The sequence below is a fragment of the Dryobates pubescens genome, chromosome 1 (assembly GCF_014839835.1).
Source record: "Dryobates pubescens isolate bDryPub1 chromosome 1, bDryPub1.pri, whole genome shotgun sequence".
NCBI lineage: Eukaryota > Metazoa > Chordata > Aves > Piciformes > Picidae > Dryobates > Dryobates pubescens.
The window spans coordinates 30,374,795-30,401,043 of record NC_071612.1 but is presented as its reverse complement, the minus strand read 5'-3'; the positions used below and the strand labels follow the sequence as shown (position 1 = coordinate 30,401,043).

At 47.9% G+C, this 26,249-nt stretch overlaps 1 protein-coding gene across 2 annotated transcripts in view; it reads right to left on the bottom strand.

The window, feature by feature from the left end:
- Window positions 1-26,249, bottom strand: part of GRID2 (glutamate ionotropic receptor delta type subunit 2) — a 1,073,619-nt gene that overhangs the window by 94,480 nt on the left and 952,890 nt on the right. For both annotated transcript variants that reach the window (XM_054163312.1, XM_054163301.1), the window contains one exon: window positions 20,164-20,359. In XM_054163312.1, the coding sequence (XP_054019287.1) occupies window positions 20,164-20,359 (196 nt within the window). The remainder of the gene's footprint in view (window positions 1-20,163; window positions 20,360-26,249) is intronic.

Sequence of the window (26,249 nt, the reverse complement as noted above, 5' to 3'; positions counted from 1 at the left end):
CAGAGAATGAAAGGCCTTTCATCATTTTCATTTGTCACTGCCCATGCAAGCAAAATCAACGCAATCATAGAATCACAGAAAACATCTGACTGGAAGAGACCTCCAAGCTCATCCAGTTCAACTTTCCAGCATCTGAGCTGCAGTGCTTTTCTAAGCCTCAAATGTGTTAATAAGGAAACCTTCCTGGGGAGCACCCATACCATCTGCTTCAGGTGTACACACCTCAATCACAGAATCACAGAAAGCATCCAGCTGGAAGAGGCCTCACAGCTCATCCAGTCCAACCTTTGACCCACTTTAGGATCCATGCTAAACCATGTCCCTAAGCACCAGCTCCACACACTGCTTCAACACCTCCAGGGATGGTGACTCCAGCACTGCCCTGGGCAGAACATTCCAATGGCTGAGAGCCCTCGCTGGGAAGAAATATTTCCTAGGATCCAGCCTGAACCTCCCCTGCTGCAGCTCAAAACCATTTCCTCTGCTCCTGTCCCTTGCCATCAAGGAGCAGAGGCTGCCCCCTCCTCTCTCCAACCTCCCTTCAGGGAGCTGTAGAGAGCAAGGAGGTCTCCCCTCAGCCTCCTCTTCTCCAGCCTGAACACCCCCAGCTCCCTCACTACACCACTGACATGTGCAGGTTTTGCAGGTTTGAGTAACAGGATAGAGAAAAATCTTTTCATTTTATTTATTTTATATCCACCTGATCCTCAACTCAGCTGGGACTGGAAAGCTTCATCTGGTTGCAAATTGAAAGTAAGCTGACAGAGACAGCAAAAGGGATGCACGACCAAGTAGAGAGGTGAAGGGTGGAAAGAAGAAAGGCTCAGAGAGCTGGGAAAAAGCTCCAACTTTCTCCCAGTTGTAGCAGCTGCTACCCACACAGAAGACAAGAGAGGGCTGGGAAGCAGAACAACGAAAGGGTAAGAATGAGGGGGAAAAGCGAAGTGAGAAGTCAATAGGAGAAGGATGAAGCAAGGTTGCTGGAGCTGTGTGGGAGTGTGTGTACTCCCCAGACACCCTTGGTGTGGTGTTATTCATCTTCACGAACCTGGAAATGTTACAGAACCTCTGCAGCATTAAGCACTAGGTTAATGGAGATAAAATGGAGAAATAAGAGTTCACAGGACTAGAATAATAGATGCCTAATACCTTTTGTGTCCCCTCTAGCCAAGCGAGAGTGCTCCAAATGCCAAGCTACTCTTCTCTGCCAAGTACTTGGTAGAGTTGTTCTTTCTTAGGATAACAAGAATCCAAAATGAGGAATCAGAGCCCAAGCACACCATGGAAAAGGATATGAGCCATGGAAAGCGTTTGGTAATGGAGTTGGGGATTACTTCTGCCTTTGATCTGCTGGAGGGACCTCAACAGGCTGGACAGATGGGCAGAGTCCAAGGGCATGAGATTGAACACATCCAAGTGCTGGGTTCTGCACACTGGCCACAGCAACCCCATGCAGAGCTACAGGCTGGGGTCAGAGTGGCTGGAGAGCAGCCAGGCAGAGAGAGACCTGGGGGTACTGGTCGATGGTAGGCTGAACATGAGCCTGCAGTGTGCCCAGGTGGCCAGGAGGGCCAATGGCATCACAGTATCACTAAGGTTGGAAGAGACCTCAAAGATCATCAAGTCCAACCTGTCACCACAGACCTCATGACTAGACCATGGCTCCAAGTGCCACATCCAATCTCCTCTTGAACACCTCCAGGGATGGTGACTCCACCACCTCCCTGGGCAGCACATTCCAATGACGAACGACTCTCTCCATGCACAGCTTTCTCCTCACCTTGAGTCTAAACTTCCCCTGGTGCAGCTTGAGACTGTGTCCTCTTGTTCTGGTGCTGGTTCCCTGGGAGAAGAGACCAACCCCCTCCTGGCTACAGCCTCCCTTCAGGGAGTTGTAGAGAGCAATGAGGTCTCCCCTGAGCCTCCTCTTCTCCAGGCTGAACAATCCCAGCTCCCTCAGCCTCTCCTCACAGGGCTGTGCCCAAGGCCTCTCACCAGCCTTGTTGCCCTTCTCTGGACACGTTCAAGTCCTGGCCTGCATCAGGAACAGTGTGGCCAGCTGGAACAGGGAGGTCATTCTGCCCTGTACACTGCACTGGTTAGGCCACACCTTGAGTACTGTGTCCAGTTCTGGGCTCCTCAGTCTAGGAAGGATGTTGAGTTGCTGGAAGGTGTCCAGAGAAGGGCAATGAAGTTGGTGAGGGGTTTGGAACACAAGTCCTATGAGGAGAGGCTGAGGGAGCTGGGGTTGCTTAGCCTGGAGAAGAGGAGGCTCAGGGGAGACCTTCTTGCTGTCTCCAACTCCCTGAAGGGAGGTTGTAGCCAGGTGGGGGTTGGTCTCTTCTCCCAGGCAAGCAGCACCAGAACAAGGGGACACAGTCTCAAGTTGTGCCAGGGGGAGTTTAGGCTGAATGTGAGGAGGAATTTCTTCCCAGCAAGAGAGATTGCCCCTTGGAATGTGCTGCCCAGGGAGGTGGTGGAGTCACCATCCCTGCAGGTGTTCAGGAGGAGACTTGACAGGGTGCTTGGTTGCATGGTTTAGTTGATTGGATGGTGTTGGATGATAGGTTGGATGTGATGATCTTGAAGGTCTCTTCCAACCTGGTCTATTCTATCCTATTCTAGTCTAGTCTGGTCTAGTCTAGTCTAGTCTAGTCTATTTCTATTCTACTCTATTCTACTCCTGTTCTATTCTATTCCATTCCATTCTATTCCATTCTATTCCTAAAGCCTGCATTTTGCTCATGAGCTGGCATGGAACAGCCCCCATGAGAGCTGTTTGTCTTTTGGACCTCACCTGTGCTAGTGCATAATAAATGCATTGATCACAAAGGGAATGCTCATAAACTTTTCTTTATGGACTGTGACAGCAGCACAGCTCTGTTAGACTCAAATATGCACAAAGGAATGTTTGCAGGGGTGGGTTCAGCATCCTTTTCTCTTCAGGCCACCCATTCCTCCTGGTGCTTCCCTAACACTGAGTGTGGCCAGCTGGAAAATACTTCAGCCACAAAGAGTGTCCAGCAAAAATCCCCCAACATCTCCTTTGAGAATTACCCACACCTAGTAATGCTCAGCTTTTACAATCCCTGGCTGGAAATGTATTTTATCTTCTTAAGACATTTCCTGATTGTCAGTTTTCTTACTCCCTGCTCCCTTCCAGAATTTCCCATCCCCTGAAAATCCCAGCTTCAGGAAGAAACTTGGAATCTCTACAATCAATCACTTGCCAGAGCAAAGGAAACCAGCAGCCAGGCTGTTTTGTTATTTAGAAATGGAAAGCCTCTCATACATAAAGATTTGATTATGGTAGTCAGAGGTGACATGGCCATGGAAACAGATGGGGACAGATACTACTCTGGCAGCAATTCTCAGAGTTCCACACTACCAGAAAAAGGCACAAGAGGCATAAACAAAGCACAAGATGGTTAAACAGGGCACAAGAGGGATAAGCAAAGCACAAGAGGGATAAACAGGGAACAAGATGGTTAAACAGGGCACAAGATGGATAAACAGGGCACAAGAGGGATAAACTAAGCTTTGCTAGCTAGGAACTCCTCATACTGGTAGCCAGGAGCAGTTACTCATCATGTTGCCGTGGTGTTGCAGTCCTACTTGCCACACCTGTCAGAAATACCCCAAATTCTTCCAGAAATTAAACACAAAACCAAAACCAAACCAACCAACCAAAAACAGAAGAAAGAAGAGACTCTCCAGTTTGTTATCCCTACGGGTAGAGTTTGAGGGCTGCCTAAGACAGACTAAGTTCATACAGGCTTGCAGGATATTAGGGGTTGGAAGGAATCTCCAGAGATCACCAAGTCCAACCCCCCTGCCAGAGCAGCACCACAGAATCTACCACAGGTCACACAGGAACACATGCAGACAGGGCTGGAAAGGCTCCAGAGGAGGAGACTCCACAACCTCTCTGGGCAGCCTGTTCCAGGGCTCTGGGACCCTCACAGTGAAGAAGTTCCTCCTCATGTTGAGGTGGAAGCTTCTGTGCTGTAGCTGACATCCCAGGTCGTATCCCAGGGTACAACTGAGCAAAGGCTGTCCCTTCCTTCCTGACCCCCAGCCCTCAGGTATTGATAGACATTTATTTAATCCCCTCTCAGCCTTCTCCAGACTAAACAGCCCTAGGACCCTCAGCCTCTCCTCCCCAGGCAGTGCTGCAGTCCCTTCAGCATCCTTGCAGCCCTCTCTTGGACTCTCTCCAGCAGATCCCTGTCCCTCCTGAACTGGGGAGCCCAGAACTGGATGCAGTATTCCAGAATGAACACCCAAGAATAAACTAAGTTAATGATCATGACCATTACCACAACAAGAGTATTTCTCAGAAAACAGCCTCTCTGGGTCTGACATCTCTGCCTTTATCCTGAAAGGAGAGCTACAGCCTAACCTGGAAAGATGAGCATGGGAGCTAAAATTTTAAACAGTCTGATGTGGTATTAAAAGACAGGGGTGAACAAAGAAGATTTTATTGCGCAATAATTTCTTCTTACCTCTCATTGTCTCCGGCTTCTATTATGAGTGCATCAGCAATAGTGTGGCCAGCAGGAGCAGGGAAGTCATTCTGCCCTGTGCTCAGCACTGGTTAGGCCACACCTGGAGTCCAGTTCTGGGCTCCTCAATTTAAGAAGGACATTGAGACTCTTGAACGTCTCCAGAGAGAGGCAATGAGGCTGGGGAGGACTCTGGAGCACAGCCCTGTGAGGAGAGGCTGAGGGAGCTGGGGTTGCTTAGCCTGGAGAAGAGGAGGCTCAGGGGAGACCTCATTGCTCTCTACAACTACCTGAAAGGTGTTTGTAGCCAGGAGAGGATTGGTCTCTTCTCTCTAGCAACCAGCACCAGAACAAGAGGACACAGTCTCAAGCTGTGCCAGGGGATGCTTAGGCTAGAGGTGAGGAGAAGGTCTTCCCAGCAAGAGAGATTGGCCATAGGAATGTGCTGCCCAGGGAGGTGGTGGAGTCACTGTCTCTGGAGGTGTTCAAAAAAGGATTGGATGTGGCACTTGGGAGCCATGGTTTAGTTCTCAGGAGGTGTTGGGTGATAGGTTGGACTTGATGATCACAGAATCACTAAGGTTGGAAGAGACCTCAAAGATCATCAAGTCCAACCTGCCACCACAGACCTCATGACTAAACCATGACACCAAGTCCCATATGCCTTATGAGGAGAGGCTGAGGGAGCTGGGATTGTTTAGCCTGGAGAAGAGGAGGCTCAGGGGAGACCTTCTTGCTGTCTACAACTACCTGAAAGGTGGTTGTAGCCAGGAGAGGGTTGGTCTCTTCTCTCTAGCAACCAGCACCAGAACAAGAGGACACAGTCTCAAGCTGTGCCAGGGGATGTTTAGGCTCGAGGTAATGAGAAAGTTCTTCCCTGAGAGAGCTGTTAGCCATTGGAATGTGGTGCCCAGGGAGGTGGTGGAGTCACCATCCCTGGAGGTGTTCAAGAGGGGATTGGATGTGGCACTTGGTGCCATGGTCTAGTCATGAGGTCTGTGGTGACAGGTTGGACTCGATGATATTTGAGGTCTCTTCCAACCTTAGTGATACTTTGAAACTGTGATCCTATTCCCTCTTGAACACCTCCAGGGATGGTGACTCCACCACCTCCCTGGGCACCACATTCCAATGGCAAATGACTCTCTCACCTTCTCTGAGGTCTTTTCCAACCTTATTGATTCCATGATTCTATGACCGTATGACAACTCTGTATTTCTCTTGTCTGACCAATTAACATGATTGCATTAATCTCTGAGACAGTTTTCTCATCTTGGAGTTTTCTGCTTGTTTTCAGAGAGAATCTGTTGCCCTGAAAGCTTGGTTGTTTTGGATATGTCCTTTCTTATCTTCAGAATTTTGCTTCACTTGGATCCTTTAACTGTCATGCCTACAACCATTCTCTCTCATCATGTGCAACTTCAGGTGCCTAATTTAGGTGCCCAAGTTTCCTCCCTAACTATCACAGACAGACAATTTCTTTCTCTAGGGAGGCTATGCTGGAAACCCATTTTTCCTGGCAGCTTATTTTGTACAGAGCCTATCAAAATAAGATCATACTGTGTGACTAGAAATGGCATTCAGAAATAAGAATATACCCTAAGGGCCTAATTTTGCTTGAATCCTGGAGAATTGCATTCTGCAGAAAGCTGAGTCCAGACATTTCAGCTGAGGGAAGAGTGGCTGACAGCCCTCTGAGGACTAAGCATGGGGTAGGGGGGTCCTCAACCTTCATTCTAATGGCCAAATAGGAAGTTAAGGACTTCATACCTGAGCCTATTTCCAAACCTGTAATCATGGTTTTATATGGCAAAACAATCAGAGGCTCACAGGATGTTAGGGGTTGGAAGTGACCTCTGGAGATCATCAAGTCCAACCGCCCCCTGCCAGAGCAGGACCATAGAATCCAGCACAGGTCACACAGGAACACATCCAGATTGGGCTGGAAAGTCTCCAGAGAAGGAGACTCCACAACCTCTCTGGGCAGCCTGCTCCAGGGCTCTGTGACCCTCACAGGGAAGAAGTTCCTCTTCATGTTGAGGTGGAACCTCCTGTGCTGGAGTTTCTATCCATTGCCCCTTGTCCTATCCCAGTGCACGACTGAGCAGAGCCTGGCCCCTCCCTCCTGACCGCCAGCCCTCAGATAGTTATAAATATTGATTAAATCCCCTCTCAGAGAGGAAAATTGATTCCTATGCTGGTGGAGATTTCAGATGGAGTTTCTTTTGTGTAGAAGTGGACTAATTAGGATGGTGTGGTGAGAGAAACACCTGGAGTACTACCCTGTCCCGATGGCAGGAATCCAGCTCTGCACAAGTGCTGCCAATATAAGGCACAGAGCGCATTGGCAGGCATTTGGTATCTGAAATAATCCTCATGCACACACAAAAAGCAGAGTTAACCTTGGGCTTGGACAGACTGAGAGCTGGGCAGAGAGGAACCTAATGAGGTTCAGCAAGGAGAAGAAGTGCAGAGTCCTGCTCTTGGGCAGGAGGAATAAACTGCAGCAGTACAGGCTGGGAGGGGATGTGCTGGAGAGCAGCCCTGTAGAGCAGGACCTGGGAGTGCTGGTGGACAACAAGTTCTGCATGGGACAGAAATGTGCCCTGGTGGCCAAGAAGGCCAATGGGATCCAGGGGTGCATTCAGAGGAGTGTCAGGAAGGGACAGACTCTACTCCCTTCCACCCCCTACCATCCTGTGATCCTGTGGGTTTGCTCACTCTTTGGTTTCACTCACATCACAGCTATAACAGTATTTAGATGACTACAGTGTGAGTTCCCCTCTGCCTTCTTCTATGGTAGTGTGATAGTTTGAGGCTGTGCCTTTAAGGACAAGCAGCGCTGAGACACACTGGCTAAATGTTTTCGGTGCTAGAACCAAAACATTCTGATATTCTAAACGAATTTCATTGGTGGATAAACAAAAATTCAGCTTTAGATTGTGAAGCAGTTGGAAATTTTTTTTTCCTCAGTTCAGTTCGGTTTGGGAGTTGGGGGAGTTGGAGTTTCAGCCTGTTCTCCCTGCCTGCTTCTTCTGCAAACTGCTGGAGTTGGCCTTCAGATAAGCAAACACTAATCCTGCATGGGCTTTTGAAGCTTGCTAACAACTCTTTTCCTTAGTAACTTGCCTTTCTCTCTCTCTAACCGCTTTTTGGGGAAAAAGGGAGGTAGGGGGGAGAGAGGGGGTTCCAAGGAGGGGATCCCTCCCCCGGGGAGGGATTTTTGTTGTGTTATTTCTCTTTGCTGTGTATTTCTGTGTATATATTGTGTTATATATCTGTATATATTGTGTTATATATAACCTGCTTTCCATATATGCTTGTAAATATATAGCTTTTGCTCTTCGACTGAGTTAGCTGTGGTTTCTTACTCTGTGGAGGAGGGAGAGCTAAGCCCTCTCTCAACCTACCACAGGTAGTTATAAAATAAAACAAAGGAGGAGGAAAAGCCTAAAGAAACAACAAAACAGTGCTGCTGAGTTGCTGGGTAGCAGTGGCAGCACACAAGACACCCAGTTGTCAAGGCTTTTGATAGTGTAATAACAAAGGGGATTGTCAAGGAGCTTGAGGAAAAGACAAGTCTTGAGGGAAAATTTTCTATCATACAGAAGGCTCCTTGGAGAAAGCATAAAGGTGCTTGAAAAAGGAGTTGCACTGGAAGCTCACACAAAATATTTTCAGTTCAGAAATGAGAAAGCTACAGGGAGAATCAGAACTGACAGTGAAGAGCTGTGAAAATCCAGACTTTCTCCCCCCTTTTTTCCCGTTTTTAAAATGCAAGCATTTTAAGTAGAACTAACTGTGGAATGAGTGCCTTATAAAGGTCCCAGAAAAGAACACTGAAAACTACTGAATCATAGAATTTTCAGGGCTGGAAGGGACCTCAAGGATCACCCAGTTCCAAACCCCCTGCCATGGGCTCACACCTTACACTACATCAGGTTGTTCACAGGCACATCCAGCCTGGCCTTAAAGACCTCCAGGGATGAGCCTTCCACCACCTCCCTCAGCAACCTGTGCCAGTGTCTCAAGTAATGAACTGAAGCAACGGCCTGGAGGTTGTATGGGTACATCAGAGACGTGTTATGGAAGGTAAAACTTAAACAGACACACAACCTTAAGCAATAGAAAGTGACAGGAAAGAAAATGAGGTCAGCTACTGTAGGTTTTAGGCTGAACTAAGTGGTCAAGCATAGAATCACAGAATCACAGAAACATTCAGATTGGAAAAGAGCCTTAAGATCACCAAGTCCAACCATGAACCCTATTCTGTAGGGGTCACCCCTAAACCATAGCCGCAAGCACCACATCCGAACCACATCCAGGCCTGGGGACTCCACCACCTCCCTGCCCAGCACATTCCAATTCCTGACCACTCTCACTGGGAAAAAATTCTTCCTAATGTCCAGTCTAAACCTACCCTGTGCAGCTTGAGGCCATTCCCTCTTGTTCTATCACTGATTTGTGAGCAGCAGCCTCTCCACAAGGTCCTTTCAGGTAGCTGTAGACAGCAATGAGTTCTCTCAGCCTCCTCTTTTCCAAACTAACCATCCCCAGCTCCTCCAACCACTCTTTCTATATGGAAGACAGCAGAGGAAAACACCAGTTTTATTGAAGATAGAAGGAGCTCAGTTGAGTGCAAGAGTTGTCTCCCTGGAGCCACTAGCTGAAACTGGGTGAAGGTGCCAGGCTCTTTCTGGTGGCCCCTGGTGACAGGACAATGAACAATGGGTTCAAGCTGTGATTGTTTGTGCTTGAGAGTACTCAGAGATGAGCTACAGCTAGAAAAGACTGTGGTCTTGGATATAGGATGGCCCACAAAAGTTAGAGAACAGCTCCAGAAAGTTCTTCAAAATAACAGAGAGAAAAGAGAGGGAGAGGAAGCCAAGGCAGTCATGCAAGGTAGAATGGCATAGCACCACAGCAGGAGGTCACTGTAAGAGACTAAATCCTGTCTCTCTTGATGTGAATCAACAAAGATCAAATCACCTTTGCTCCTCACCCAGACAGTGTCTGCCAAGGGAGGGGGTGGTGAGCAGCTGCCACTGGATAAGGACCCTCTGGAATGTGCATAGCCAAGATTATCTCTACCCATCAGCTACCCTGGGAAGGGAGGATGGTGCAAAGGGTACAGTGGATTCACCACCTGGACACATACCTGAAACACTGTATCGAAGACCTGGGCAATGCCTGCTCAGGAGGAGAAAAACTGAGAAGAAAATACAAGGAAAGAAAAGGAGACACAGGAGAAAAGACATCACCATGGAGCCTGGAAGCAGTAGACCAGGAGGAACCCTTTCTCTGTGTCCTAAGATCTGCCTGCTGCAGCTCATGGAGCTGAAGAGGCTGCTCAGGGAAGGACCTGGACTTGGACTTTGGGATCTCTCCTTCCCTTCCTCCAGCACAGCCAACAAGGATGACCTCTCCTCCAAGCCAAAGTGGCAGCAGCCTTCCTCCACAGACCCAAACTGTTTTGGGGGGTGTGGGGTGTGGTAATATAATTCCTTTCCTGTTCTCTCTCCCTCTTCTCTCTCTCTCTATTTTCTGTCTCTCTCTAAGCCTTCTGTTCTGTCCACTTGAGACACTTGAACGTGTCCAGAGAAGGGCAACAAGGCTGGGGAGAGGCCTTGAGCACAGCCCTGTGAGGAGAGGCTGAGGGAGCTGGGGTTGCTTAGCCTGGAGAAGAGGAGGCTCAGGGGAGACCTTCTTGCTGTCTATAACTACCTTAAGGGAGGTTGTAGCCAGGTGGGGGTTGGTCTCTTCTCCCAGGCAACCAGCACCAGAACAAGAGGACACAGTCTCAAGCTGCACCAGGGGAAGTTTAGGCTGGAGGTGAGGAGAAAGTTCTTCACTGAGCGAGTCGTTCATCATTGGAATGTGCTGCCCAGGGAGGTGGTGGAGTCACCATCCCTGAAGATGTTCAAGAGGGGATTGGACGTGGCACTTGGTGCCATGGTCTAGTCATGAGGTCTGTGGTGACAGGTTGGACTTGATGATCTTTGAGGTCTCTTCCAACCTTGGTGATTCTGTGATATTTTGGCCCTGTTTGTGCCTCCAGTTTGCTAACATGGCAATGTTACTGAGGCTGAACTGAGGCTCTTCCCCTCTCTGGACAGAGACATTCAGTCAGTGACATCCAAAGCTGTTCAGGCAACTGGCAGGCATGTGCAGGCTGACCTTTGAACAGAAGTCAAGAACAGCTTGGATGGCATTTCAGTGAGAGCCAAGTGGGAAGGAGCATTCAGGAGCATGAAACAGGAGAAGAGGAAGTCAGGTGAAATTGTCAGGAAACTTTGGAGGCAGAAGCAAGACAGCAGCAGATGGCTTCCTTAGCTGTTGGATGAAAACCTCTGTGTATATCCAGTTCTTGATGTGTAGGCTGACTCAAATTCAGACTTACATTTCACAAGATCACAGGGCTTGAAAGTCTCCAGAGAAGGAGACTCTACAGCCTCCCTGGGGAGCCTGTTCCAGTGCTCTGGGACCCTTACAGTAAAGAACTTCCTCCTCATTTCCATTTGAATAAAGGCAAACTCTACAGACAATCTCCTTTCCAGGCATTCTGCTCCAGTTAAAACCTGTGAAAACTTCTTGGAAAGTCCAAGTTAGATCAGAGTTTAGTATATCCTTAGGAGTGTGCCTGAGTGAGAACAAGCCTTTTGTTGAGCCTAACTTGACATCTGAGAAAAGGAGGCTGCAGGAAAACAGTTTTACATCTGATTTTAAAGCCATGCACAGGATCTTCTCTGTGCTCTGTTAAACTGTCACAGGTCCATCATCAGGAAGTTTGCAAATGACACCAAGCTGGGGTCAGGAGTTGATCTGTTAGAGGGTGGGAGAGCTCTGCAGAGGGACCTTGCCAGGCTGGACAGATGGGCTGAGTCCAAGGGCATGAGATTGAACACATCCAAGTGCCAGGTTCTACACATTGGCCACAACAACCCCATGCAGTGCTGCAGGCTGGGGTCAGAGTGGCTGGAGAGAAGCCAGGCAGAAAAGGACCTAGGAGTACTGGTTGACAGCAGCTGAACATGAGCCATCAGTGTGCCCAGGTGGCCAAGAAGGCCAATGGCATCCTGGCCTGCATCAGGACCAGTGTGGCCAGCAGGAGCAGGGAAGTCATTCTGCCCTGTACTCAGCACTGGTTAGGCCACACCTTGAGTCCTGTGTCCAGTTCTAGGCTCTACAGTTCAGGAAAGATGTTGAGATGCTGGAAGGTGTCCAGAGAAGGGCAATGAGGCTAGGGAGGGGTCTGGAGCACAGCCCTGTGAGGAGAGGCTGAGGGAGCTGGGGTTGCTTAGCATGGAGAAGAGGAGGCTCAGGGGAGACCTTATTGCTGTCCCCAACTCCCTGAAGGGTGGTTGCAGCCAGGTGGGGGTTGGTCTCTTCTCCTAGGCAACCAGCACCAGAACAAGAGGACACAGTCTCCAGCTGTGCCAGGGGAGGTTTAGGCTAGAGGTTAGGAAGAAATTCTTCCCAGCAAGAGAGATTGGCCACTGGAATGTGCTGCCCAAGAAGGTGGTGGAGTCACCATCCCTGGAGGTGTTAAGGAAGAGCCTGGATGAGGCACTTGGTGCCATGGTTTAGTTGATTGGATGGTGTTGGGTGATAGGTTGGACTTGATGATCTCAAAGGTTTTTTCCAACCTGGTTATTTCTATTCTATTCTATTCTATTCTATTCTATTCTATTCTATTCTATTCTATTCTATTCTATTCTGAAGTGCACTGACCTCCTTGAGCTCATCCAGGTAGCAATTAGCCTTTTGACAGGTCTTGAAAGTAAAAGCATGCTGAGTTTGTAGTGCTTCCTGTCAGCATTCTAAATGTTTGCAGTGCTGCAAGCTTGCTTAAGCCTTTGATATAGAAGCAAAGACACAAAGCATTACAGAAAAAAGTCAATTAAATAAAGGCTTTCTCCAAGCTGATCACTCTTTTGGCTCATGCAAACTGAAGCCAATTTATGATGTCTATGAGAAATAGGCTTTGCAATGAGATACAGTTGGTTCTCCTGTCCCCCCAAAAATGTGTTGACAAGATAGGAGACATTAAACCTGGACAAACTGGAAAGGTTGGGCCCAGGTGAACCTCCTGAAGTTCAACAAGAGCAAGTGCAAGGTTTGCAGCTGGGCCACAACAATCCTCATTGTCAATACAGACTGAGGGAGAAGGTGATAGAAAGCAGCCCTGAGGAAAAGGACTTGGGGGTGCTGGTGGAGGAGAAGCTGGACAGGAGCAGGCAGGATGAGCTTGCAGCATAGAATGTCAATGGCAGCCTGGGCTGCATCCAAAGCAGGATTGCCAGCAGAGCCAGAGAGGTGATTCTGTCACTTTGCCCTGCTCTGCTGAGACCTCACCTGGAGCACTGTGTACAGGTCTGGAACACTCAATATAGGAAGGACATGGACCTGATGGAGAGGGTCCAGAGGAGGATCATGAAAATGCTCAGGGGCTTGGAGCACCTCTGCTGTGAGGACAGGCTGAGGGAGCTGGGGATGTTCAGCCTGGAGAAGAAAAGGCTCCAGGGAGACCTAAGAGCAGCCTGCCAGTACCTGAAGGGGGCTACAGGAAGGCTGCAGAGAGACTGTTTGCAAAGGCCTGCAGGGACAGGACCAGGGACAATGGCTTCAGACTAGAGCAGAGCAGATTGAGATTGGATGTTAGGAACAAGTTGTTTACTATGAGGGTGGTGGAACACTGGAAGAGGTTGCCCAGGGAGGTGGTTGAGGCTCCTTTGCTCATATAGTGAAGGTGAGGCTGGATGAGGCCCTGGGCAACCTGATCTAGTTGGGGATGTCCCTGCTGACTGCGGGGAGTTGGACTGGATGAGCTTTGGAGGTCCTTGCCAGCCTGGACCATTCTGTGATTCTAAACATTCTAGTGCCAGTGGATCAGGCAATCCTCCTGCCATTAGTAACAGAACTGCACTTGTAAGTCTCGCTCAGGCTCTGTGTTGATATCTGGCTTCCAGGAAAAGGATGGTATATGACAAATAAGATGGAGCCAGACCACCTATGATGATACATAGTGGGGACAGCAGGTGCATTCAGTAGCCTCAGGCACCTGTCAGCTCTAAGTTGTGGACTGTGCAGGAGATGGTAATTGAAAAATAGATAAATTGCACCTGCAGCTGTGGAGCTGAACTTGTCAAGGTCTTAAGGGTACTTCCAAACCTTATTACTTTTAGGGCAGCGACAGAACACCTCATCTCCCCTAGAGGTATTTCCTCTGGAGCCAGAGGAGAAGGAGGGAACCAGTGTCTGAGTTGATAATTATTTTGCTAAGCAGCAGATGCAGAGAGTAGCTGATCCCCCTGTAATGAATGAAGACACAGGGGGACTGGAATACAGCCTCAGCATTTCTATATACTCCTGCCTGTTTTACTTCTTATCCCATTCTGGGGCACTGCCAAACTGCTGAATCACAGCACAGATCCAATAGCTAAAAAGTCTGTCTTGGTGTTTCTTGTTTTCATTGTATTTTTACTGGCCAGACAGATATTTGTCCCAACAAAAGGAAACTTCTTCCTGCTGCTACTGATGAAAGCATGAAAGCTACTGAGGAACGTTTAAGGTGCTAGGGAGTGATAGGACTGGGGGGAATAGAGCAAAACTAGAAATGGGTAGATTGAGATTGGATGTGAGGAAGAAGTTGTTCCCCATGAGGGTGGTGAGAGACTGGCACAGGTTGCCCAGGGAGGTGGTGGCAGCCTCATGTCTGGAGGTTTTTGCAGCCAGGCAAAACCTGTGAGCAACCTGCTGTAGTGTGAGGTGTCCTTGCCCATGGCAGGGGGCTTGGAACTGGCTGAGCCTTGAGGTCCCTTCCAACCTTGAAAATTTTGTGATTCTAAATGCAGAATAACCACATCCCTTCATTAACAAATTGTCCTGGCACAGAATCCAAAATCATTATTACTCCTTTCTTCCCCAGACAAGTCAGCTTATTAGAGCTTTGTTATGGACTACTCATAGTTAAACAATATTATTGCCATTAAAATATTCTCAGGAAGATAAAAGTGTCATCCACAGTGTCCAGGGAAAACAAAGGACCTCAGCAGTTCACAGTACCAAGTACATTAGAGGTTGGAAGGGATCTCCAGGGATCATCCAGTCCAACCTCACTGCCAGAGCAGCATCACCCAGGGCAGTCTGCACAGGAATGCATCCAGGGGGGGTTGGAAAGGCTCCAGAGAAGGAGACTCCACAACCTCTCTGGGCAGCCTGCTCCAGGGCTCTGGCACCCTCACTCCAAAGAAGTTTCTCCTCATGTTGAGCTGAACATGTTCAAGTTTGTCTCCATTGCTCCTTGGTTTATTGATGTGCACCACCCAAAAGAGTTTGCCCCGCCCCCCTCCTCCACTTGACACCCAGTCTCCAGCTATTGATAGACATTGATCAGATCCCCTCTCAGCCTTCTCTTCTCCAGACTAAACAGCCCCAGGGCTCTCAGTCTCTCTTCACAGGGGAGATGCTCAAGTCCCCTAAGCATCCTCCTGGCTCTCTGCTGGACTCTCTCCAGCAGGTCTCTGTCTCTCTTGAACTGGGGAGCCCAGAACTGGACACAGGACTGCAGCTGTGGTCTCAGCAGGGCAGAGTAGAGTGGGGAAAGAACCTCCCTAGCCCTGCTGGCCACACTTTTCTTGCTGCACCCCAGGATCCACAAGTGGGACCACAAGAAATCAAAGCCTCAAGATCAGATTCCCTTTTGATGCTGTGTGCAAGCTGAAGAGGAAATATTATGACAGCCTGAGAGGAGTTCCTTTTCGTGCACCACCCAGAAGCATTATTTTTCCTGACAGTTAGCCAAAAGTTTCCTACTGGCTCAGTGTTTGGCCGCTAGAGTTAAACAGAGAGAGGTTTCAAAGGCATTCTTATTCTGCCTGTGCATTCTGGGAAGGGAATTTTCCACTTTGTACTCCTGAGAGAAAATGCAGACGCTGTAGGCTATGCTATCATGTTCAAAAGAACAAGGTGGGGAGGGTAGGGCATCAGGAACTATTATACTCCAGGGAAGAAAGAGCAGTCAGGGGCACAATGGAAGTGCTTCATTATATTTTAAATGGGAAGAGTTCCAAGGGTGGGAAAAGCCTGTGGTGCTTGTAAAGGATTAAGCAGGGTAATGTGCTTTTTAAGAAGGCATAAAGAGATATGTAATGTGATATGTTTAAGCCTAAATGATTTTTTTTCTTGGAGCCCTCAATGAATGTTTAAGCAGGCATGACTTAGGCCTCTGCAAATCCTCCCTGAATAAATAACTTCCTCAAAAAGAGAGTCCTTTGATGGAATGGGATGCATATTTCATAACCCATGCAAAAAGGAAAATCAATTTCAGATACACAAAACACTTAGGAACAATAATGGAAAGGAAAAAAAGAAGACAAAAGTGAATATTCTCCAGAATAATCCAGGCAATACAGCTACCTCCCCATCCATTTTGATTTGACAGAACAGGAAGACAAACAACTGAATGCTCCCCTACCCACAATTCATGTCTTCAGCTGCTTTCTGTTGCCTTTTAAGAAAGGAAAAGATAGTAAGTGGCAGAAAAATATCTAGTGCCTTCACTTTCCAGGCTGTCTCCTGCTTGAGGTGTTCAGAATTATGCTCTGTTCAGAGTAGATCTACCCTGCTGCCCTAACCAGACCTGATGGTATATATAGCTGTTCATTATGGATAGAATAGAATAGAATAGAATAGAATAGAATAGAATAGAATAGAATAGAATAGAATAGAATAGAATAGAATAGAATAGAATAGACCAGGTTGGAAGATCATCGTGCCCAACCTATCACCCAACACCACCTAATCAATTAAACCATGCAACCAAGCACCCCATCCAGTCTCTTCTTAAACACCTCCAAGGATGGTGACTCCGCCACCTCCCTGGGCAGCACATTCCAATGGCCAATCTCTCTTGCTGGGAAGAACTTCTTCCTAACCTCCAGCCTAAACCTCTCCTGGCACAGCTTGAGACTGTGTCCTCTTGTTCTGGTGCTGGTTGCCTGGGAGAAGAGACCAACCCCCACCTGGATACAACCTCCCTTCAGCAAGTCAACATCCTTCCTAATGATGAAGTTGAAGCTCACACAGAGTGAGATGCATGCACCTTATTTATGAGAAGAACAGGGCCAATAAATACAAACCCCTGAAAAGTAGCAATGGCTTCTGTTGTATTGTCAGAAATATAGTGGTCCTGGTTGTCCTGCAGGGACAAATCCCAAAGCATGCCCTAGCCCAGACAATGACTTAAGCACCTGTGAATGTACAAGCCTGAACACTTCCTGGGGTGCAGCTGGTCCAGGTAAAGGTGTAGCAGGTGTACTTAGCCTTGTACCACACCTGTGACCTGTGTGTGCCCCTGGCCACATTTGGATATGCCCCATCCCATAGGTGCAGCTAGCAGGTTTCTCTGGTACCAAAGGGCATTCATTGTCTTGAGACAGTACTGAAACTAGCTGAGAAGGTAGGCAACTGGCCTTGTGCTCACCAAGCAAGCAACAGGAGCCAAATGTTGCCTGAGTTGCAGCTGAAGAGCTTGTCCTAGCAGGCAAGAGCTACACCTGGGCTTGCTCCTGAAGCAAGGCAACCAGCAGTCCTACAGCCTGGTGATGGAATACAAGAGAGAGACCCTTAGCCCCCTCCTAGCCAAGGACAAGCCCCAGCCTGTGAACTGGGCAGGAGAGGAGAGAGACCCTTAGCCCCCTCCTAGCCAAGGAAAAGCCCCAGCCTGTGAACTGGGCACAAGAGGATAGAGAGCCTTAGCCCTCCCAGAGCCAAGAGCCATTTGAATTATAGCTACAATGTCTGGGAAGATCCCAGACAGAGGAACAAGCTGTGAGCCCCTGGCTAATCTGCTACAGAGTGCCCCTGGTGGGAAAACAAAGATCACAGCAAATTTCCAATTTAAATCCTGTATTGGGAATTCTCAGAGTTGTGCTCAAATCATTTAACTGTCTTCACATGTGGAATGTATCACTCACACCTGAGTAACAGACCCTGTAAATACACTTTGTAAATAAGCTATGGTGGGGTCTGAAGAGCCCTCTGCCAGAAATATTAGGCAGGAAAATACATAAACATCTACATTTTATAACACCAGTCCAGCTGGTTCCACCACAATGAGCTAAGATACAAACTAAGAGACTAAATGAGAGCAGGACCATGGCGACAAGGTGAGCCAAGTGTCCTCATGTTGAGCCTAGGGGCCAGGAGCTGCAGAGCCAGTGGCTATTTATTGAGAAGTACATGAATGTTACAGTTCCACTTTCCCGCAGCCTGCCTCCTTAAGCCCTTTATTTTAACACATTCTCCTCTCCCCAACTGCCTTCAAAGATACAGCACTTTGTTATCTTTTGACTCCCATCCTTTTCTCACATGGTTTGGGAGGTACAACATCTCTTATGACTTCTAAGGCCCCACACAGACATGAAGACCACCTAAACATTTTGTTATCATTCCCTTTTTGGGTTCTGTCCTGGTTTGATACCAGGCAGATCCTCTCTTGCCCCTGAGAGGGGCAAAAGAATGATACTCACACAAATGGATTGCAGAAGTGATGGAAATGGAAAAGCAGCAAGTGTTGTACAGGAGCTGTAAGCACAGGGACAAAAGAATCCCAAAATGTAGAGTCCCTTCCAGCACATCCAAAGATCCCCAGCCTTTTGTAGAATCATAGAATCAATAAGCCCTGGGGGGTTTGGGTGTACCCCCAGGTGGGGATGGGACATTCTTGGGTATGTTCTGGGATCTCTCTCTTTGTCGCAGTGCTTGTGGGTCTCTGTAAAACTTTCGTTGTTGGTTTTTATTGTTTTCCTATTTAAACTTTCCATCACTTTTCCAATCCGTTTGTCTGAGTTGTTATTTCTGCCTGTGGTGGGAAGGGGGTTTGCCCCAACCCATTACAGGTGTCCAGAGAAGGGCCAAGAGGATGATTAGAGGGCTGGAGCACCTCTGCCATGGAAGCAGACTGAGGGAGTTGGGGTTGTTCAGTCTGGAGAAGAGAAGGCTCTGAGGAGACCTAATTGTGGCCTTCCAGTGTCTGAAGGGGGCTCCAAGAAAGCTGGGGAGGGACTTTTGAGGGTGTCAGGGAGTGATAGGACTGGGGGGAATGGATCCAAGCTGGAGGAGGGTAGATTCATACTGGATGCTAGGAAGAAGTTGTTCCCCATGAGGGTGATGAGAGGCTGGCACAGGTTGCCCAGGGAGGTGGTGGCAGCCTCATGCCTGGAGGTTTTTGCAGCCAGGCTGGATGTGGCTGTGAGCAACCTGCTGTAGTGTGAGGTGTCCCTGGCCATGGCAGAGAGGTTGAACTGGCTGATCCTTGAGGTCCCTTCCAATCCTAACAATTCTATGATTTGATGACTCAGAACTACAGGTTGAAAGTCAGGAGACAGGAGCCTTTTACAGTAAGTTAATCAATGTCCTATATTCAAAACACTTTAAGCTTTTTACAGTACCTTGCCACATCTTCTGGGGTGGACCTCCAATGATCCTAATCCCATTTTGTGTCTGGACAAATGCATTCATCTCTCTTACCTATAAATCTTTTTAAAGAGCAAACACCCTGGGTACTAACTTTTTAAAATGTCACTGAGAGCAAGCTACACAGCTGAGAAGTCTCAGTCCTCACTGATGATGCAATAAGTTTGCAGCAATTATTTGGCACAGTCATTATTTGGGTGCAAATGCATCCCTTGTAGTGAAAAACAACTAAGCCATCATTATTTGTGTGCAGATGCATCCCTTATAGTGAAAAATAACTGAGCCATCATTACTTGGGTGAAAAAGCTTCCTTTATAATGAAAAAACAACTAAGCCATAATTATTTGGGTGCAGCTACATCCCTTACAGTGAAAAACAACTGAACCATCATTATTTGGGTGCAAATGCATCCCTCATAGTGAAAAACAACTAAGCTATCATTATTTGGGTGCAAATGCATCCCTCATAGTGAAAAACAACTAAGCTATCATTATTTGGGTGCAAATGCATCCCTTATAGGTAAAAAACACAAAACCACAGAATGGTTTGGCTTGGAATGGACCTCCAAAGGTCATCCAGTCCAAGCCCCCTGGAGGGACATCCTCCACTAGACCAGGGTCCTCAGAGCCTTGTAAAACCTGACCATGAGTATCTCCAGGGATGGGGCCTCAATTACCTCCCTGGGAAAATTGTTCCAGTGTTCCAGCACTCTCATGGTGCACAACTCGTTCCTCCCATTTGGTCCAAATCTACTTTTGTCTCATTTCAAACCATTGCTCCTGGTCCTGTCACTACAGGCCTTTGGAAACAGACCCTCTGTAGCCTTCTCATAGGCCCCCTTCAGGTACTGGAAGACTGCTCTATGGTCTCCCCAAGTCTTCTCTTCTCCAGGCTGAAAAGCTGCAGCTCCCCCAGCCTGTCCTCATAGCAGAGATGTTCCAGCAGGTCATCTATTTTCCCTGAAAAGGGAACTTCTGCTATTTAAGCCCTTACAGCCCCTTCATCCTCCCCAGGAAATTCTATCAGCTTTCCTTTTTGAAGCTAAATTACTTTTTGCAGCATTTCTTTTGCCACTCAAGCACAAGTCTGGCAGCACAGAGGCCCTTTACCAACAACTAAGCAAAGGCGGCGTTTCGGCAGAGCGTCTCCAACGGGAAGCAGAAGTAAGTCACAGCAGTACCTTCTGAATGCCTGCAGTCGACTCCAAGACGTTGTTCTCTGAGCCATTACTTCTGTTAATCATCCTCCACATCTGGGAATACATGCTGTCCCTCTCAAAGGGATTCATGCCTTTCACTCGGACGTGCTCGTAGACCGCAGAGTCGAAGACAGTGCCGTAAGGAATATCCGTCTGCCTGGAGAGGTCCTGCAGAGACCTGAAGTGGTGGTGAAGAAAAGAGAAACAGGAAACATGAAGCCACATATTCAAGAGGAAGGAGCTGCAAGCAAGCAAAGGGCAACACATAGGGAGACAGAGTCGCCATCCCTGGAGGTGTTTAAGAAGAGCCTGGATGGGGCACTTGGTACCATGGTTTAGTTGATTAGATGGTGTTGGGTGATAGGTTGGACTTGATGATCTCAAAGGTCTTTTCCAACCTGGTTAATTCTATTCTAGTCTATTCTATTCCATTCTATCCTATCCTATCCTATCCTATCCTATCCTATCCTGTCCACTCCTATTCTACTCCACTCCACTCCACTCCACTCCACTCCACTCCACTCCACTCCACTCCACTCCACTCCACTCCACTCCACTCCACTCCACTCCACTCCACTCTATTCTTATGTTTGGGGTTAGTATTTTTTTTTTAAGACAAAGTGAGATTGAACAACAGCTTTTTAATGTTTTAGAAACAAGGAAGAATATGAAGAGAAAGGGGGGGGGGGGGAGGAGGGGAATGAAAATGGATGAAAAGAGGACAGTGAAAGGAGTAAAAGGAACCTGCCAAAAGCCAGGCTTCTCAATCAGGGGCACAGGCAAAAAGGGAGCACTGCGGTCTCTGCAGTTATACACTGCAAGCTCAACAGAAGTTAGGTAACTGCCTGTGAGAGTAGAGTGGCTCCATACCTTTTGGCCTTTATTTTCCTGTCCTGTGGAATTGCTCTCCTGTACCTTTGGCTCTTTAATGGTATTCATTAAAGTTTCAAAATAACTACTGCAATATGTCTACTGCCTAAAACCTATTACAGCTTTCCTGGAACAAATGAACTTAGGCTGAACAGCACAAATCTAGGGAATGACACCAAAGGACAAATCAAGGGGCTGAATGTTGTCTTAAATTAGACAATATCAAATGGAAAAAGCTGATTACAGCCTTAGAAATGCAAGAGCAAATGTAGGAAACCAATAAAACTCCAAGCCGAGTTTCTGAAACATGTAAATATAGAATCATAGAATTAATAAGGTTGGAAAAGACCTCAGAGATCATCAAGTCCAACCTATCACCCAACACCTCCTGACAACTAAACCATGGCTCCAAGTGCCACATCCAAGCCATTTTTGAACACCTCCAGGGATGGTGACTCCACCACCTCCCTGGGCAGCACATCCCAATGGCAAATCTGTCTTGCTGGGAAGAACTTTCCTGCTTGTAAATACAGTTCATACCCTTTGCTTCTCCGACTGAGTCAGCCGTGGTTTCTTTCTTTGTGGGGGAGGGAGAGCTGGGCCTTCTCTCACCACCACAGGCCTCTATTACAAGAGGGATCTGGAGGTGCTGGAAGGTGTCCAGAGAAGGGCCACGAGGATGAGCAGAGGGCTGGAGCACCTCTCCTATGAGGACAGACTGAAGGAGTTGGGGCTGTTCAGTCTGGAGAAGAGAAGGCTCTGAGGTGACCTAATTGTGGCCTTCCAGTATCTGAAGGGGACTACAAGAAGGCTGGGGAGGGACTTTTCAGGATCTCAGGTAGTGATAGGACTAGGGGGAATGGAAAGAAGCTGGAGGTGGGGAGATGCAGGCTGGATGTGAGGAGGAAGTTCTTCCCCATGAGAGTGGTGAAGCCCTGGAATGGGTTGTCCAGGGAAGAGGTTGAGGCCCCATCCCTAGAGGTGTTTAAGCCCAGGCTGGATGAGGCTCTGTCCAGGCTGATCTAGTGTGAGGTGTCCCTGCCCATGGTGTGGGGTTGGAACTAGCTGATCCTTGAGGTCTCTTCCAACCCTGACTGATACTATGATTCTGTGATTCTATAACAAGAGGGAATGGCCTCAAGCTGTGACTGGGTAGGTTTGGACTGGACATCAGGAAGAAGTTTTTCCCATCAGGAGTGGTCAGGGATTGGAATGTGCTGCCCAGGGAGGTGGTGGAGCCCCCAAGCCTGGCTGTGTTTCAAGGTGGTTTGGATGTGGTGCTTGGGGCTATGGTTTAGGGGTGACCCTTGTAGAGTAGCATTAATGGTTAGACTTGGTGATCCTGAGGGTCTCTTTCAACCTGAATGTTCCTGTGATTCTGTGAAGTTTACTTTATAACTAAAAACACTATCTCTGCCTTCAACTCAAAGGAAAAGAAAACCCCAAACATATTAGGATCTGTATGTGTTTCTTTCCCCATAGCACATCCACTTCCGGACATTCAACCCCTAGGCTTAGGATTGGTAACATGACTTAGTTAACATGACACAGAAAATGTAGAGAAGCAAAAGTTCAGCCCCAGGAAGGAACAACCAAGTTGCTGTTCAGGTGATTCAATGACACTGAGGTCAGAAGCTTGGGCATGTGAGGATCTTTGTAGATCTGGGTTGTAAATCAATTTAGGCCACACTTGCTGGTAGGCTTTGTTGCATAGAACTCTTTGCAAGAAGTAGTCACTAAACTTCAGGAGCCCTGGGGGGTTTGGATGTGCCCCCAGGTGGGGATGGGATGTTCTTGGGTATGTTCCGGGATCTCTCTCTTTGTCCCGGTGCTTTTGGGTCTCTGTAAAACTTTCATTGCTGTTTTTATGGTTTTCCTATTTAAACTTTCCATCACTTTTCCAATCCGTTTGTCTGAGTTGTTATTTCTGCCTGTGGTGGGGAGGGGATCTGCCCCAGCCCATTACAGGTGCCCAGAGAAGGGCCAAGAGGATGATGCCATGGAAGCAGACTGAGGGAGTTGGGGTTGTTCAGTCTGGAGAAGAGAAGGCTCTGAGGAGACCTAATTGTGGCCTTCCAGTCTCTGAAGGGGGCTACAAGAAAGCTGGGGAGGGACTTTTGAGGGTGTCAGGGAGGGATAAGACTGGGGGGAATGGAGCAAAGCTATAAATGGGAAGATTCAGATGGGATGTGAGGAAGAAGTTGTTCCCCATGAGGGTGGTGAGAGACTGGCACAGGTTGCCCAGGGAGGTGGTGGCAGCCTCATGCCTGGAGGTTTTTGCAGCCAGGCTGGATGTGGCTGTGAGCAACCTGCTGTAGTGTGAGGTGTCCCTGGCCATGACAGAGGGGTTGAACTGGCTGATCCTTGAGGTCCCTTCCAGCCCTGACAATTCTCTGATTCTAAAACACCTGATGAAGCTTACTGCAGTTTGTCCTTATGACTAATTCAGAGAAAACTTTCCAATGCCCTCATTATTTTTTTCTTTGTTTTATTTTTTCCCCTCTTCTCTTTTTTGGGATATTAAGGATTTAATCACAGGGAACAGGGCACAGTAAGACAAGGCTGCAGTGACAGCTGCACCAGAAATTAGCAATACTACCTTCTAGCCAATTTGAAGATCGAGGTGAAGCATGCTAAAGGAAAGGTTACAGAACATTCTGGCTTTCAGTGTAAGGAAGCATCTACTCCAATTACTGCATTCATCTACAACCTCCCTTGTAAAAAACTTGTAGGCAGTTTTCTTGAGCCCTTTAAAGCCCTGGGGACTTCCTAACTTCAAGTGAATCACGATTTAGAGAAAATCTTGTGAAAAGAATGAGTAGGCAAAACAAGGATGAAAAAATCACACAGGATCACAGAATTGTCAGGGTTGGAAGGGACCTCAAGGATCAGCCAGTTCCAACCCCCCTGCCATGGCCTTATAAACTCCCAGGGATGAGGCTGCCACCACCTCCCTGGGCAACCTGTGCCAGTCTCTCACTATCCTCATATAGAATCACAGTATCACAGTAACTAAGGTTGGAAGAGACCCCAAGGATCATCAAGTCCAACCTGTCACCCAACACCTCATGACCACTAAACCATGGCACCAAGTGCCATGTCCAAGCCCCTCTTGAACACCTCCCCGGGTAGCACATTCCAATGGCTAACAACTCTCTCTGTGAAGAACTTTCTCCTCACCTCAAGTATGGTCTGAGTATCTCCATGGTCAGGTGCAGTGAGACTGAATAACTTCCTTCTGTGGAAGAGTAGCTGTGCAGAAAAGTCTTGTTCTGAAAATCTATTCTTTGAAGTGAAGACTGACATCTAACATGCTAACATTGGTCTTACATGAGGTCTTCTGCATTAGCAGTATGAGAGCCATCAGTGCACTTAAATGAGTATGCCTGAGCAATGCCTAGGTCATTGGCCAAGGAAGCCAATGGTATCACAGTATCACAGTATCACAGTATCACAGTAACTAAGGTTGGAAGAGACCCCAAGGATCATCAAGTCCAACCTGTTCCAACAGACCTCACAACTAGATCATAGCACCAAGCGCCACGTCCAATCTCCCCTTGAACACCTCCAGGGACGGCGACTCCACCACCTCCCTGGGCAGCCCATTCCAATGACGAATGACTCGCTCAGTGAAGAACTTTTTCCTCACCTCGAGTCTAAACCTCCCCTGACACAACTTGAGACTGTGTCCCCTTGTTCTGGTGCTGGTTGCCTGGGAGAAGAGACCAACCCCCACCTGGCTACAACCACCCTTCAGGTAGTTGTAGAGGGCAATGAGGTCGCCTCTGATCCTTCTCTTCTCCAGGCTAGGTATCCTGGCCTGGATTATAAAAGCTGTGTCCAGCAAGAGCAGGGAGGGGATTGTCCCCTGGGACTCATCTCTGGGGAGGCCACACCTCAATTGTTATGTCCAGTTTGCGGCACCTTAATCCAAGAGAGATGTGGAGGTGCTGGAGCCAGGGCAGAGGAGGGGAAGGAAGCTGTGAAAGGCCTGGAGAACAAATCTGATGAAGGGTGACTGAAGGAGCTGGGGATGGTTAGTTTGAAACAGGAGGGTGAGGGGAGATCTCCCTGCTCTCTACAGCTCCCTGAAAGGAGGTTGCAGAGAGGCTGCTGCTGGTCTCTTCTCCCAACTAATTAGTGACAGAACAAGAGGGAATGGCCTCAAGCTGCCACTGGGGAGGTTTAGACTGGACATTAGGAAAGCTTTTTTCAGGGCAAAAGTGGTCAGGGATTGGAATGTGCTGCCCAGGGAGGTGGTGGAGTCACCATCCCTGGAGGTGTTCAGGAGGAGACTTGATGGGGTGCTTGGTGCCATGGTTTAGTTGATTAGGTGGTGTTGGATTGGTTGATAGGTTGGACACGATGATCTTGAAGGTCTCTTCCAACCTGGTCTATTCTATTCTATTCTAGTCTAGTCTAGTCTAGTCTAGTCTAGTCTATTCTCCTCATAACAAAGACAACCTAACACAGCTTACTTTATGGAAGACACAAGACACCAACTCTCACCCATAAACAATCTGAAATCTTAATCAAGCTTCTACACCTCTAGGTGTGGATTAGATTTAAACCTGAAAATACCGAACACCTCCCTTTCATATTCCAGTGCCCTTGAGAAGCTGGTAACACCCTCCCTTTTCCCAGGAAAACAACCTTCTGCCGTAGCCTGAGTAAAACCAGCTTCTGCCAATGGACTCTAATTCAGTCCTAAAGCTCACACCAGCAATTCCTGCTCAGGGATGAAATTCACAGCATCAGCACCTATGAGAAACAGCTCAAGACCTCCAAATTCATTTGACATTTGCTAGGAAAAGCCACTCTTAATTACCATTCATCCATACTGCATGTGAGATAGAGATCTAAAGATTTAGGCAGCAGAGAAATGATGCTTTGCTTTGCTGCCACAATGTTCTGGCATTGCAGATGCTGACTGTCTTGCTTTAAATGTCATTTGCAACAGGGGTCAAGTGTGAACAAAAGCTGCACCTAGGAACTATTTTATGACTGGCATGCCTCTGCTCCTCATATTGCCTGTTGGCAGAAGAGGAAAAACTGAGCTCCCAAAGGTTTTAAGAGCAGCCATTTGCCTGGAAAAGGAGATTGATTCCTATTCTTATCATCCCTGTTCCTCTAACTTAATTTAAAACTTGTAATAATTGGACACATGAAGCCATAGAGCCATAGAATGGCTTAGGTTG